We start from the raw sequence: 15,355 nt of genomic DNA on the forward strand, positions 1-15,355 counted from the left end.
TTAGCCGTTGGACTTCTTTCTCTTCTGCTGACGTCATTACACCGATGCTATGCTCCGAAGCACCACCGGTTCAACCGGTGCTGAAAGCTTGGCTCCTGTGGGCTTGACATCGTCTCTAAAACATAGTACATCCAATGCACCGATGCCTAGTTTGATGCCGTCGGTTCAACCGGTGACCTGGCTATCTTGACTTAGTCTTCGCTTGATCTCCATTTGGTGCTCAGACTTGCATCGATGCCAGGGCATCGGAACTTCCGACAACCAACGGATGCGCCGATGCTATAGACATCGGTTCTTCCGGTGCTGCTATTTTCTGCAGAACTGATCCAATTCAGCATTTCTTTGAGTTCTTTCTTCGTGTATTGCTTTGCATGACCTTTTTACTTCATCCCTGGGATCTAGAAATATTCACTTAACAAAACCATTAGTCCCATTGTTTGTTTTGTCATACGATCACCAAAATCACTCGAAATGGCATAAACAGTGCCATGTTCGTTACATATTCTTTTTCTAATTTTTCTAAAACTCATGGTCTCTTATTTAATAGTATATATTTGTATTTTAATTGCTATTTCTTGGATCTTTTTTATATGCCTTGTTTCCTTCCATATAAATGGAGAATAGGAAAACATGTTATCATATAACAATTACTAATGTAACTTAATATTTTATATTCTTATGATCAGCACAAGTTTGTGTTGTGTCCAATTTTGAGGTGCATACGGGTTCGAAAATATTTTCAGATATTCAATTTTCAAAGTTTGGCTTGGGTTATAAGAACTTTTTTGAGAGATGTATACATTTATGAATAATGTATGGTGCCACTTTATCAAAATTATTTAAAAGTCTTATTATAATATTATGGGCCTAGAAAATGTTGCCACATGAATTTGTAGAATTTTTTGATCAAATTTATATATTATTTTAATTATCATGTGGTAATTTGGAGCTAAAAGTTTGAATTGTCTCTAGAAGACAATTTTTTTCATCTATTTTCATGGTATGAGCTAAGTTGGAACATATGAGCCTAAATACAATATTAACATAATTTTTTGAATCTTATTAGACATACACCTAGTTCATCTTGGAATTACTTCCAATAACTACTTAGAAATTCATTTTAATTATAGAAAGTACCAAATGTGTTCAAAATTTTTGAAACTCCTACATGACCACTTTAGATGTTGTATATTACATGTAGAAACTGTATTTGTGCATTTAAGATAATTTATTTTCCATGTTACTTCATAATAGTACCTTAATTAGGTGATAATAAAAAAACAAAATGGCCACAAACAGGCCATTTTTTGGCCCCACTAAACCGCATGATTCCTAGCTAAAAACCATGCATACAACAACAGAACAACCGACGACACGCGTCGCTGCTCGCTTATTCTCCAACCAACAAGCATCGACAATCACCTCAGCAACTGCCCGGGACGAACCCGATCTTCTCTGCCGCGACGTCGTAGATCACCTCAGCCGACCGCTGCTGCGTGTTGCCGATGATGTTGAACGCCACCGCCTGCGGCCTCGCCGCGAACGCGAGGCACCCGACCATCGCGTCATCCGGATCGAAAATCAGGATCCCAAAGAAGTCGAGGTCGAACACGGCACCGTCACTGAACTTGAACGACACGGCCGGGATGAAGACAGCACCGTGCCCCGTGAAGTCGTAGCAGGTGTCGAGGACGCCCCGCGGCGGCGCCGGCTCGTACTGCTTCATGGTGAACTTGAACCAGTCCCGGAGCGCGGCGTACGCCTCCTCAGGGTTAAAAAAACCGGCCGGAACCGGTCCGGTAACCGCGGTTACCGGTCTAAGCGGCCCGGACCGGTTCCGGTTCCGGCCGGTTTCAAACCGGCCCAAATTCAAATTTTAAATTTGAATTTCAAAACATGGAAAAATTCCAAAAAATTCTTAAAAATACTTCAAGTTGCGACGAATTTAATGGTGTCAAAAAATTTCAAATATTCGTTCATTTAGTATACTTTGCGAGCATTTGAAGTTAAACAAAAAAACATGCATACAAAAGTATACAAATACAATGTAAAAGTAGTACAAAAGAGGGTTGGAGGGTTCATTTAGACTAAATCATATTATACAAACATTCATTTAGTATACTTTGCGGGCATTTGAATTTAAACTAAAAAAGAAAAAAATTTGAATTTGGTCGGTTACCGTTCAAACCGACCGGTTACCACTCAAATCGACCGGTAACCGGTCAAACCGGACCGGTAAACCGGTCTAACCGGCCGGTTAGCTGTTCGAAACCGGTATCACTGCGGGTTTTGAATTCAAATTTGAGTTTAACCGGTTTTTACTGGTAACCGGTCCAACCGGTCCGGTTAACCGGAACCGGTGGCCGGCGGTTCGGTGGAATCGGTCAGATAAAAAAACCTTGCGCCTCCTCCGGGAGGTAGGTGAGGGTGGTTCCGGAGTCGAGGAGCGTGCCCGCGCTCGTGAACACCGCCGGCGGCACCGGCAGGACGTACCCGCCGATGTCGATGGAGACGAGCTCGACGAAGTACAAGGACGGGTAGTCCGGCTTCTGCACCATGGCCGTGTACGTGACATTGTCGGACACCGGCGTCGTGCCGATGGTGAGGTACCCTTGCGTGCCGTTGTGGGACGGCAGGCAGTACGAAAAGGTGGCGCCCAACTTCGCGGCGGCCTGCGAGGACAGGGAGAGCTTGCCGAGGCCGAGGCCGATCAGCCCGTCGACGTCGCCAAACGACCCGAGGTTCTTCTCGCCGCAGCCGAAAACGAAGCCGTGGAGCGCGATGGAGGATGTGAGGGACAGCGTCTCGTGTGACAGGACCCTTGAAACGAACATGGCACCATTTATGCTATTTCGAGTGATTTTGGTGATCGAATGATAACACAACACTTGGACTAATATGATTGTTAAGATGACCATTCTCAGGCTTTTAGGTTCAAGTGATGACAAAGAGAAAGAGAAGATAGGCCCGCCTATAGGAACCGGTTGAACCGACGGTCCAAGAAAGGGCATCAGTGCATTAGGCGTACTGTGTACCAGAGACGATGTCAAGTGCCCAGGAGAAGTTTCTTCAGCACCGGTTCAACCGACGGTGCATCGGTGCATACTATCGGAGTAATGACGTCAGCGCCCAGGAGAAGATCTTTAAGCACCGGATGAACCGGTGATGCATCGGTACAAAGCATCGATTCAACCGGTGGTCACTATGTCAGCTGTCAGGAGTTCAATGGTTACTTCGGGTTATGAGTGACCGGATTGAAGCGTCCCCTCATAAGAGAAGACTTAAATGTGATACAAAGCACCAGTCCCAGGAGGCTGATGCCACATTTATTACATCAGATGGTTCAAAACCGTACAAACCTTGGAGGACACTCGATACAGATGATGATAATAATTAACCAAGCTACAACGTAACACCAGACCGCAAACCACATAGGGTCTACCACGGGCTCAGAGTATTGCGACAGCGGAGGCATCTCGACAGGGCCGGTTCCACAGGCAAGGTTGGGTGTAGAACGATAACCCTACTCGGCGTCGTCTGGTACGAAGTCTGGGTCTTATTCTGTAAAAAGTAAGAGTGGGGTGAGTACAAACGTACTCAGCAAGTCCAACCACACCCACGGAGGGGTTATAACAGCATAATATGCATAGGAAAATCAAGGATAAGGTTACGGTTTAATTTGCAGAAAAATGATATTTTATGCAGGGGTTTATTTTACAGAAAACCTTTTAGAAAACAGTTTTTGTAGTAACACAGAGTTCAAGTTTTAAACTGGTACCGGACTCCCCGTCCGTCGTAGCACACGGCACAATTGCCGGACACAATTCCAAAACAACTCACACCAGCCCATCCCAATGAAACACTACTTATGTGACCACACCGTAACTCGCCCGATACCGTGGGCACGGACTATTCGAATAGATTCTTAACTCTGCAGAGGTGTGCAACTTTACCCACAAGTAGGATACCACAACTCGAACACCGTCGTGTCGGTGTAGATCCCAACATAGCCATTACCCACCATAGCTAAGCCTGACTAGCCATCACGGGATGCACCAAGGGGTCATCGACCGTTCACTTAGGTATAACCGGGCATAAGTCACTCGGGGCTTATCCCTTTTCCTTAGTCACCCGTTGCTCTCAGCTCTCCTGATGGCTATCACACCAACTAGTGGGATTTATGCTACGCCGTTGCCCATTCAACGGTCGAGTGGTTTGCACGATAGTGGAGTTAGGTGAGATGACACACCAACTCGGTCCTTAGACACGACAAGATGGATATCTCCCTTCCTTGCCCTGCCACACAGGCATAAGCACACCAATCGGCAATTCACACAGAAATGCCGTCCATCCCGTCCAAACTCACTTTTCAAAAACACCACTTTTATCCCTTCCCACGTACTCACGCATTTTCTTTTATAAAACCAAATCGTATTATGAGTAAAGTCCTAAGCATTCTAATATTGATTAACGTCCAAGCAAAATCAGACATTAATCCAGGTGGTCAAGGAATGGTCATCACAGATCAAGGGGTGGCTATCTAACCGTGTTTTCATGCAAACAAAACATATGCAATTTTATAAAACAGGCCATTGGGTTGTGTTTATAAAAACTAGGACAGAAACATGCATCAAAGGATGGGATTGAATTTGCCGTCTTCGTAGCCTTCGGGAAAGTCCTGTCCTTCGGGCTCGGGGTCGTGGAACTGATCCTCGTTCCCTTGCTCGCAGTACTGCTCGCTAGCGGGCTCTCCTTCGTTCACACCGTGGTCTATAGCACACACAAACAAGCATCCAATCAATACAAAGATCTATCGTTGAGCTCGAATCGGAGACACATAAATATAAAGTACGAAGTATTATTTTCGAGTGGTTTCCTAATGGCATGGCCAAGACTTGGTTATGAGGGGCGTGGTAAAGTTTCGGGTTGATCAGAGGTTGTTTGTTACATGAAATGATAAGTTTTATAAAGGTTTGTGGGTCGGTTAAAGGGGTCAGGGGTCTAGTTGAAATTAATCCGGAGGGGGTAGGGGCCTGGCTGTAATTTTTGGAAACATCTGGACTAGTCTGGAAGGTTCAGGGGCATATTTAGAATTATGTTTGTAGGTGGAAAGGGTTTTCTTGGAATTAGAACAAAGGGCAGGGTTCTTTTTGGATAAAGACCATAAGTGGGGGGGGGGTTCTTTATGGAATAGAGGGAAGGGGGAGGGCCTAATGGCAAAACTGCCATCTCCCTCCTCCCCCTCGCACTGGGAAACAGGGGAGGCGCCCCGTGCGTCGGCGGCGGCCGATTTGGCCGTCCTGGACCACGGCGGCGGCCGAGGGTGGGGGGAAAAGGGCTAGGGGGAGCGTGGGATTCGATTCCCCAGCTCACCTCGGCTCGGGGCGCGGCGAGGGAGCGGGGCGACGTGAACCGGCGGCGGCGGGCGGAAATGGCGGCGGCGGCGGCGCTGTGAGCTGCGAGGAGAGGCGGTGGTGGCCAGGAAGGCTTGGGTGCGGGGGAGCGGCACCGGTGGGGGCCCTTTTATAGACATTGTAGGTCGGTTGGGGGGGCGTGGCCGGTGGCCGCGGCGTGGTCACCCGGCGAGCTCCGCGGGCTCCATTAATGGCGATTGGCGGCTTGATTCGCGGCGTACAGTGGCGACAAGACCGCTCGAGCGGTGCGCCGGCCACTGTGGCACGTGGGGTGGGCCGGGCACCTGTGCGCGTCGCCAAGCGGCGTGAGCGGCGAGGCGGCGGCCTGGCGGTGGCGCAAGCGGCGAGCGGTGGGCGAGCGTGCGCGTGAGCGGCGCCGAGCGGAGCGGGGCAGCAGCGGGGCAAGCGCGGGGCACGTGGGGGCGCAGGCGAGCGGGACCCGACGGCGCGAGCAGCGAGGGCGTGCTGCTGTGGCCGTCCTGACGGCGAGCGGTGCGGCGGTCGGTGCGCGGCGCGGGCACGCGGTGCGCGTGCGCGGTGCAGCTCGGCGCGACGCGAGCGTGCGCGCGCAGGCGCACGTTCGGCCGGGGCGGGGCGCTGCGCGGATGCGGCCGGTAGGAGCAGGCCAGAGCGGGCGGCGTGGCGCGCGTGCGAGGCCGGCGCGGTGGCCAGGCCGCTCGGCTCGGGGGGGAAAGGGGAGGCGTGCGCACCGGTAGCAGCCCGGGCAGGCGCGCGCATGGGGGCGGGGCGAGCGAGCTGGGCGTTCGTGCGGAGCAGGGCAGGCCGAGCCGGGTGTGCGCGGGAGGTGGAGCCGGGCATGGCGGCGCTCGGAGCGGGAGGCGGCTCGGGGCAGGCGCGACGGGGAAGGAAGAGAGGAAAGAGGGGAGGAAGGGTGGGAAAGAAAGAAAAAGGAAAAGAAAAGGTGAAGAGAAAAAAAATAGGAAAAAGAAATGAAGAAAAAGAAAATGGGGAAAAGGGAGAGAGAGAAAGGAAAAAGGAGGGGGGGCGGTGTGCGCCAGCGGCGACGCGGCCGCGGTCGGCCACGCGTGGCATGCGGGCCGCGGGAGGTGGGGCACGCGGTCGGAGGGGGAGAGGGGAAAAGGAGAAGGGGAAAAAGAGGGAGCGGGATTCGCGGCGGCCGGTCACGACGCGTCGCGTTGGATGGGAAAGAGATGGGACGTGGATTGAACTCGGGTGTCGGGTTGTTCGGGAGAGGTTCTGGGAATTAGGGTTCAGGGTTTGAGTCGAGCTCAACGACAAAACAACTTTAGCGCATGATTTATTTTGGTGAGTTTTCGGGATGTTACACGGATGAACCGACGCTACCCCGCCAGAGGCATCGGTTCTTTCGGTGATACGCAGAGTTTCTGTTGACCGTTGGAGCAACAGCTACAAGACTTGGTGGCCTATATATACGCCTCACCCCGGCCATTTGAAGTTTGCTGGAGTTACTGTACATCCCGCACACACCCAAGAACATCTCCAAACCATACAAAAGCATCAAGATCATATCCTTAGCCCTTAGCACACTTTGAGAGTGTTCTGTAAATGATTAGCTCTTAGTGAGTGAGATTGCAAGGCTTCGAGCCTTTGTGCTGTGGTTTATTAGCGAACCAAAACAAGAGCTTGGTGCGCCGGCACCTTGGAGCGTGAAGCTCGCCAGCAACGCCATCAACCCTCCGACTTGGTGTGGAGCGGCGACGACATCTTTGTGCGGGGGACGTGGAGACCCCCATCTTTTGTGGAGAAGCTCCTTAGTGGAACCCGGGGCTAAGGTGACCGTGATTGTGTTCACGGAAGAGACTTGGTGGCCGAGTAGCAATACTCTTAGTGAGTGCTACAACAACGTGGATGTATATGTGCCTTTGTGGCTAACCGAACCACGGGATAAACACCCGCGTCAAGAGTTTGCTATCTCCTATCCCGCTCATTAAGCATCCGCATTTCATACTAGCAATTTGTGTGCCTTTAATTTCATAGAATAGTTTCTTGATAGGAAAAGCTGGTTGCTAAACTCTTTTGAGATAGGGGTTTCACACTAGAACAACTTAGTTGCACATCTAGGTAGCTTGCTTTAGTTTAAGTTTTGTGCAAATTAGTTGAAGCCATAGATCTAAGTTTTTATTAATGACTAATTCACCCCTTCCCCTTTTAGGCTAGAGCACCCGATAACTTTCAACCCCGGAGGTGGACGACCCGTCGCCGTACTCGACGTCGTAGATGCAGGTGCCGTTGCCGTCGCAGCTCCCGCCGGCGGCCCTGCACTCCTGGCTGCGGCAGGGAATGGCGCCGTAGGTGGACGATCTGGTCGGGTCGAAGATGGGGTCGTGCTGCTTGTAGCAGTGGCCCGAGCACGGCTGGCACTGGATCCACGACACGTCGCTGCCGGTGTCGAACACGACCGTGTACGCCCGGGCCGGCATGCCGAAGCCGACGGTGACTACGAAGTCCAGCGTGCCGAGGTACGCCACGGAGCTGTCCGGGATCGTCACGGCCGGAGGAGATGAAATCGGGATTCCGGGAACAACCAATGGAGCTGGAGCGACGGGAATCCCGGGGTACGGGTGTGCCCGCGGAGCTGGTGGAAATGGAAATGGGACCCCGGGGACGGGCCGCACCGAAGGAGCTGGAGGAAATGGGAACGGAATCCCGGGGAAAGGATGTGCCCGCGGAGTTGGTGAAAGTGGAAACGGGATGGGCCGCGGCGACGGAGCGGGAGGAAATGAGAACCCAATCCTGGGGAAGGGGCGTGTCGGCGGAGCAGGAGGACGTGGCCATGTGGGAACGGAATCCCGGGGATGGGATCGGCGTATTGGCGGAGCGGGAGGACGTAGCCCCCATATCGGAACGGAATCCCGGGGAGGGAGCCGGCGTGTTGGCGGAGTGGGAGAATATGGCCACGTGGGAACAGAATCCCTGGAATGGGACCCGTGTGGCAACGGCGATGGTGGAGCTGACGACGCCGCGGACGAGGAGCTCTGGATTAGGGTGGACGAGGAGCTCTGGATCAGGAGAGTGCTCAGCCGGTTCATGTCATGGTTGAGGTCGCCGGTTCATGTCATGGTTGAGGACGTAACGCCCGATGGACTCGCCAGTGCCGCAGCATTTCGGTGGAAGGCCGCAACTCGCAGGGATCGTCAGCTTGTTGCCAGAAGTTGTCACTGCATGCGCGTCATTTGGAAGCAGTAGAGAGAGTCACGTACGGCAGCGATACGGGTATTGTATTGCCAAGCTATGAAAAACTAGGAAAATTGACACGCTAACAACGCCGCGCCTGCAGTTGATGAGTGTATAGGGTCATGTGGCATGTGCTCGTTTGCTGTAGTGCATGCAAGAGGTGCCCAATACGACAAAGATGATTCTACCCCAGCATCAGTGTTGGAGCAAGTTTGGGGAAAATTTATATGTAGTTAAGGGCGATGTGTTGAGGGGTTGAGGCCTTGGTGAGCTGTGTGTAGCTGAGGTAGATTGGGTCCATATTTTATCAATTGTGAAAGGTAAGTGTGCAATAGTACGAGCCCATGTGTTTGTTGTGTGAGTGTGACAGAAGGTAATCAGGTCTTGCTCCATGGTAGTATGGCAATACTATTTCGTGCAATCGTATACTGTACAGTGCTTTGGTTGATGGGCTGCCTGAGCGGGCAGTGTAATGTTGTTGCCACCTATGTGCACTCGACCAGGCAGGAAGGCCACGGGGCTAAATTGTTAAACTAAATTGTGAACCTAGTAATAGCAAGAGCAAAGCACATGCCAATAATTTACCAACACGACAGCTATTGCAGGCTGAAACTAAGCACTATAGTAATAAAATGACAAAACGAAGGCCTTACAACTGAACACATGCAATGGAACAAAATATAGACACTCACAAAGAGCACCTCGTACTATTAGGATAAGAGCATAGCCAGAGCAATCACAAAATGAAAGAAAAAAACTACATAGAATGGGCACACAAGATTCGCATGCATACAACACGATTAAAATAACAACAAAATTCGTTGCAGAGCCTATCGCCAGAAGGGGAAAATAGTCGCAGCAGCCAGAGGAGTAAAAGAAAATATTATAGCTGAGAACAGGCACAACAGAATAATATAAACACAGAAGAAAGATCATTATACTTTGAAATTGATATACACCAACAGAAGCGGCACAGGCCCCGGAACCACAATGGCCAGAGCACAGAGGTGGCGAATGGATCTTGGCACAAAGAAAGAAAAATATTCCATCATCATATTATTCGTATAGAGAAAAACACAAGTAAAAAAAAGAAATGCGACAACACTGATAGAAGCACTGGAAATAATAGTAAAAAAAGGCAAATCTAAGAAGCCGAAGAGGGGAAAATAAGTAAAAGAAAACCTACAATAAACAACAATAGAAAAGGTGTAAGAAGAAAGCAAGTCGAGCAGGCAGGAAATGGCTAGGAAATTTTAGTGCTCCTCGTCCGCGGCGTCGTCAGCTCCACCATCGCCGTTGCCACACGGGTCCCATTCCAGGGATTCTGTTCCCACGTGGCCATATTCTCCCACTCCGCCAACACGCCGGCTCCCTCCCCGGGATTCCAGAGGCCACGGTTTGGTTCAGCGATATAGAGTTACATATTATACTCCCTCTATCTCATAATATAGCTACGTTCAGATTTTTTCAAAGTAATATTTTAACTTTGACCAACAATATCTCTAAACATAAATTATTTCAAATAAAAAAGTTACATATATTATAATAGTTGATTTCACGATAAATCTACCAATATAATTTTTATGTCTTTGGCGTTTATGATTATTTTCACTATTTGTTGTCAATATTGAAAATATTTGACTTAGACAGATTCTAAACGTAGATATGTTCTAGGAGAGAGAGAGAAGATCAATTATGTTTCAAATTAAAGCCATACCCAGCCAAAGAAGTAGATCCATCTACAAAACATTGGAAACTTAAGAGCCCGTTTGGCAGATTTTTGAAACTGGCTCCAGCTCCGATTCCACGCGAAGCCCAACCAAACAGGGAGGAGCCCCTGAAATCAGGCTCTCTAGAGCCTAACGACGAAACAAGAGCTACAAATTAAATCGAGGGCCGAAGCGGAAGTGGCGGTCCCCGAGGCAGAGCGGAGGTGGCGGCCATCAGTGCGAGTTTGAGGCGCAGGAGCACTAGGGCGATGAAGCGCATGACTGGTGCGGAAGAGCTCACGATCGGGCCGGCCCAAGCAGAAATGACCTGCGGTGGGAGGGCGAGGCCGGCTTGTAGCACGCGATCGGCGGCTGGTGGGAGGGCGAGGAGCACTCGACCGACACGAGCTGGAGGCGCAGGAGGCCCTCGGCTCGAGGGAGGCGGCAGGAGGAGCCAGCAGCGATTGCACGGGAGCGGCCGGCCGCGCAAGCTGTCGACAGCGGCCGGAGCCTGGTCGGATGGATAAGGTCAATGGACAAGGAGGGGAAAGGATGGAAGAAAAAAAAGGGAAAAAGAGAAAGAAAGAGGGTACTATGGTCATTTGACTTTTTCTATGTATATTAAAGAATTAGAAGCCATTTTGCCAAATTATTTTCCAAAACGGTTTCAGCCCCATCAGAAAAGCCGCTCCATCGGAGGAGCCAGAACTGGAGTCTTTTTTGAAAGAGCCGGAGACCTACCATACAGGCCCTAAAAGTATTTCTCACAGTGAGCATGCTGCTACTCTAGTCAACAAAAATTATGGAACAAGTGTACGACTGTGCTCTCTTGACTGGCCTAGCTTAAACTATTTTACATGGCACATATCGCGTCGCAACTACCGATTAGATGGAATAATCATGAGACCATAACCCAAAGAATGCGTACATGATAAAAATGATCAATAATTGTACAGAGTTTCTATCGATAAAAGTCACAAGTCATAATTTCTGGATAAAAATTGTCTTCATTTGCAATTAAAAAAACCATCAAATAGTAAGGTTAATATATTTCTTGTTGGTTTTGTTTATGGTTGGTTGACAATTTTTTCATATCATACAAATAAGTGGATTGCATGTCCTTTTGCCTCTTTCTATTGGAATATTTGATCACACTATAAAAGAATAGATGATTAAAAAAATAGCATATGTATATGATTTTACATTAATAGATTAAAGATTAAAAGTAATGCACATCGTAGAGATGATATGGACATTTTTTTGTTTATCAGATCTGGTAACAATAATACCAATAGAATATTTGATCATATTATAGAAGAATATGTGATGAAAAAAAATAGCATATATAGATTTTATATTAATAGATTAAAGATTAAAAGTGTTGCACATAGTAGAGATGACATGGACATTTTTGTAATTAATAAGATGTGATGATTGTTCGGTTCACTAATATTTATGTTTACCCAATCTTAAATTCCCCATCTGCCTCTTGTTGCAGGAAGGGAGCAGAGAAGTCAAATGATGAGCTGAAAGCCATCAATGATGGCACTCGAGTTATGATTGTTATGGATAATGCGAGTGGAGGATTATGATCATTATGTTTGATGCTAGTGGAGGATGAGGGGATGATACATGGCCGAATGGATTTTACATGATGTGGTTTAACGTTATGGGTAATAAAAATAGAAGTGACGTGGCTTAACGTGGTTGCAGAGAAATACAAGTAAATGACCGTTAGTGGGCGCTGTTTGTATAGTATACTAGTTGAATGCCCCGTATGTTGCAGCGGGACTTCTGGATAAAAATGTTGAAGTTGAGTATAGTGAAAAAGTGGAGTTATGAAGTTGCAACCAATTTTAGCATTTGAGATATATGACATGGTTGTATATAAGATATGCTTAAATACTGAAATCGACGTACATATAAGAAGTTCTAGTTGATAAAACTAATAAAAAGAGGAACCATAATAGGTACGGTAAGGTCACTTTAATTTTATTCTTGGAGGAAATGGAAAAGTCTGCATCATTTTGTAAAGTTGTTACATTATGGAAGAATATAATAAAAATGTAGTGGAATATTATATCGAGTTATAGGAAAACATAATGGTCAAAGAAATATTATGATGTCCATATATATGCCATGTATTTTTTGATATGTTGAAAATAGTGACAAATAGAACTGGTATAATGTGCAAGAAAAAATGGATTGTCACCTATGTGAATAGTTTGAGATAACTGTGGACCACATGCATCAGAATATGAATAATAAATATTATAATAAGCTGGTGTTTAGTAGTAGAATAGAATAAATAATATGGAACAATTCTCTACATGCCGCATTAAATTCTAACGATCTGCTAGCTAGCCTGCAGTGCTAGGCAGAAGGAAAGCAAGTCAGTATGCTGGCTCCGATCCATTGATCCGACCTTGGTGCATCTTTTTCAGCCAGATTCTGCTGGTTTTCGACTCTGTTACCACCTATGTGGATATGCGCCTGGCGGGAGCGAGCAGCTACTGTGTGGCAGGGGAAGGCCGCAAGGCATGCAGGTAGGGCGCCATCGTGTTGGAGATCGATGGAGGCTTCCTTGCCGCTGCAGGTCTGAGGCGGTATCATGGAAGCTTAACTGTGACTGCGAGCACTATTTCCTGGAGGCGGAGTGGTGTGGAAACGAGTTGTCGCACAATGATGCAAGCGGTTTATATAAACCTTGAGGAAAATGAAGAGATGCAATCTCTCTCTAGGTTAGAACGATACACGCTTTAATGGTGGTAGAGGAAGAGATAGTGATGACATATTTTAATGCTATCAATGGATTTTGTTGGGTACCTGAAAAGGTATGCTGCTAGAGATCATTGGACCCCATCGCATGCAGCATTAGACCAGTCCCGACCAAAAGTAGTTTCCATAGCTGCCAACGGGCAAGAAACCCCATGTGGAAACTGGTTTACCCAACGCAAAGGCACATGCATGCGAGCCCAACGCATTTCCCAGTGCAAGGCCAGCACGTTTCCCTCTCACTTCTCACCTTGTTGTTGCTCGCGTAGACATCGTTTCTTGGACAAGAAATCGTTTCTCTCTCTCACTTCTTTATATGCCTCGCCACCTCATCAAAACGTCTAAGAAATCGTTTATCTCTCTCACTTCTTTATATGCCTCGCCACCTCATCAAAACGTCTACATGGAGGATTGAGAGAAATAGAAATTATGACACTTAGTGGGTTGCATCTATATAGGTTATATAGATATATAGATAAGTCAACTTTTAACTTCTCAACTCATTACTTATCTAATTTTAACCTCAAATTTAAAACTGTTTTGTTCGGATACCTCGACTTTTTTTTTCATGCTTGTTCCGGCACCTGACATAGTAAGAGTGATTTAGGGTTGACGTGCAAATGAGTTTTTAATTCAAATAAGAGAAAAAAATACTCAAATACTTCCAAAAGATTTCTAGGGTCGGCAAAAATATAGTTTTATGCACATATGTGGTACACACCCCCTCTCCCAACTAAAAATCAATTTGTAGGAATGGATTTTAGGGGTCAGTGATAGCTTCACCCGCCCCTGTAAATCGATTTGTAAGGTGGATGACGCGAGGACCTGCCTCTACAAATCAATTTTTAGATAATGTAAAAAATTAGAAAAAACTTTAAATAGCACAATAAAATATATCTCATCCAACCGACATCCACCACTCTCGTGGTATGATTTTTTTCATGAAAAATGCACACTTGCGTAAAATGGGGTTCAAATCTCTTACGACAAGCCTCGCGCGGACCTTCCTCTCCACACTATACAGGCACTTATGACTCCATTAGATATGTTATTCTTTCCTACTAACACTGAAATTGATTTGTAGGGGCGGGTGACACCATCATCCATCCCTAAACATCCATTTTATGGTCACTCACCCCAAAAGTATGTTTCTATTTTATTCCAAAAAATCATTTAAATATAGCAAAATAAATAGAAAAAGTGAAACTTCTAAAGTATGATTTTTGTGAACTTTAGATATAGAAAAAATATGTCAAATATATTTCAGTGTATATAAAAGTTAAAATTGTGGAAACTTGAAAATATAATTTGAATTGTATGAGATAGTATAACTTTCATATGGAACTACTCTATATCCGAGGTGGTTTGAAAATAAATCAAAACATATAGATTTTGAAACTAAGGAATTTATATTAATTTTTGGACTACTAATGAACTTAAATGAAAAGTTATCAACTATAAAATTTTAGGTCTCGTCAAGTTCTACAATTTTGGTATAAAGTTTGTCTTCATCCTAGATTATATGGAAAAGTTATGAATTCTTTAACGCGAGACCATTTCTAGAAGCGGGTTATGCCATCACCTGCATCTGCAAATGCATTTTCAGGTGCGGATCAACTGGTACAGTAGCTCCGTCTTTTTGTAGGAGCGGGTTACCTTTTAACCCGTCGGTTCCTACAAATAATTTTTTAGTGCGGTAGTCCTGCATAGCGATGACATGCTGCTATTGTGCTAGAAGCTTTTGAGTTGGCCAATTCCCAAATAAAGAGGATGGTGAACCGGAACCAAAGATTTCATCGATCGGTACCTGACTTCTTCAAGGGAGAGCAGTCGAGGTGAGCCTTGGAGCTCAGCAGCTCGTCCATGCTGACGGAGAGGTAGCGCCGCGTCGCCGCGAGAGACGCGCCGAAGAGAAGGCAGAGCACGAGCAGGCGCATGAGCGACGATCGGCCGTGCGACGACGCCATTGCGTGCGTCTCTGCAGCAGATGGTGCCCAGATTGCTCTTGTGGATCCGATCCGGTCCTTAAATAGGCCCGCCTCGCCGGACTAGTACTTTGGAGCGGCCGATCTCGAGCATAGGCTGAGGAAACAGACTGTAAATTTACAGTAACGAGATACACCTGTCGATCGCCGCCACGACGCCAACCAGAAGACGCCGACGAAGCAATCGATGCAAAACGTCGGGGACATTCTTTTGTTCTTCACGAAGTTGGCCCAATGCTCCATGAAGTTGTTCTTTTGTTCTTCTACGGGTGGAAGGAAAGCTTTGAGGAAGTTG

General features: G+C 47.2%; 1 protein-coding gene across 1 annotated transcript; it reads right to left on the reverse strand.

Moving 5' to 3' along the window:
* Window positions 1–1,360: 1,360 nt before the first annotated feature.
* Window positions 1,361–15,042, reverse strand: LOC120669195 (aspartyl protease family protein At5g10770-like). Its single transcript, XM_039948986.1, has 4 exons — window positions 14,883–15,042; window positions 7,580–8,040; window positions 2,406–2,804; window positions 1,361–1,762 (listed from the first exon to the last, which is right to left on the reverse strand). The coding sequence occupies exons 1-4, from the start codon at window positions 15,040–15,042 to the stop codon at window positions 1,424–1,426; spliced, it is 1,359 nt and encodes a 452-aa protein (XP_039804920.1). The 3' UTR covers window positions 1,361–1,423.
* Between the last annotated feature and the right edge of the window lie 313 nt (window positions 15,043–15,355).

The sequence above is a fragment of the Panicum virgatum genome, chromosome 4N, assembly GCF_016808335.1.
Source record: "Panicum virgatum strain AP13 chromosome 4N, P.virgatum_v5, whole genome shotgun sequence".
NCBI classification, from domain to species: domain Eukaryota; kingdom Viridiplantae; phylum Streptophyta; class Magnoliopsida; order Poales; family Poaceae; genus Panicum; species Panicum virgatum.

Excerpts from the sequence above, each read along its gene's own strand:
- LOC120669195 (XM_039948986.1), bottom strand. The coding sequence starts at position 15,042 with ATGGCGTCGTCGCACGGCCGATCGTCGCTCATGCGCCTGCTCGTGCTC. Across the intron at positions 8,041-14,882 it reads CTCTCCCTTGAAGAAGTCAG|CTCCTTCGGTGCGGCCCGTC; the intron begins GTACCGATCGAT and ends CATTTCCTCCAG. Across the intron at positions 1,763-2,405 it reads TCACCTACCTCCCGGAGGAG|GCGTACGCCGCGCTCCGGGA; the intron begins GCGCAAGGTTTT and ends AACCCTGAGGAG.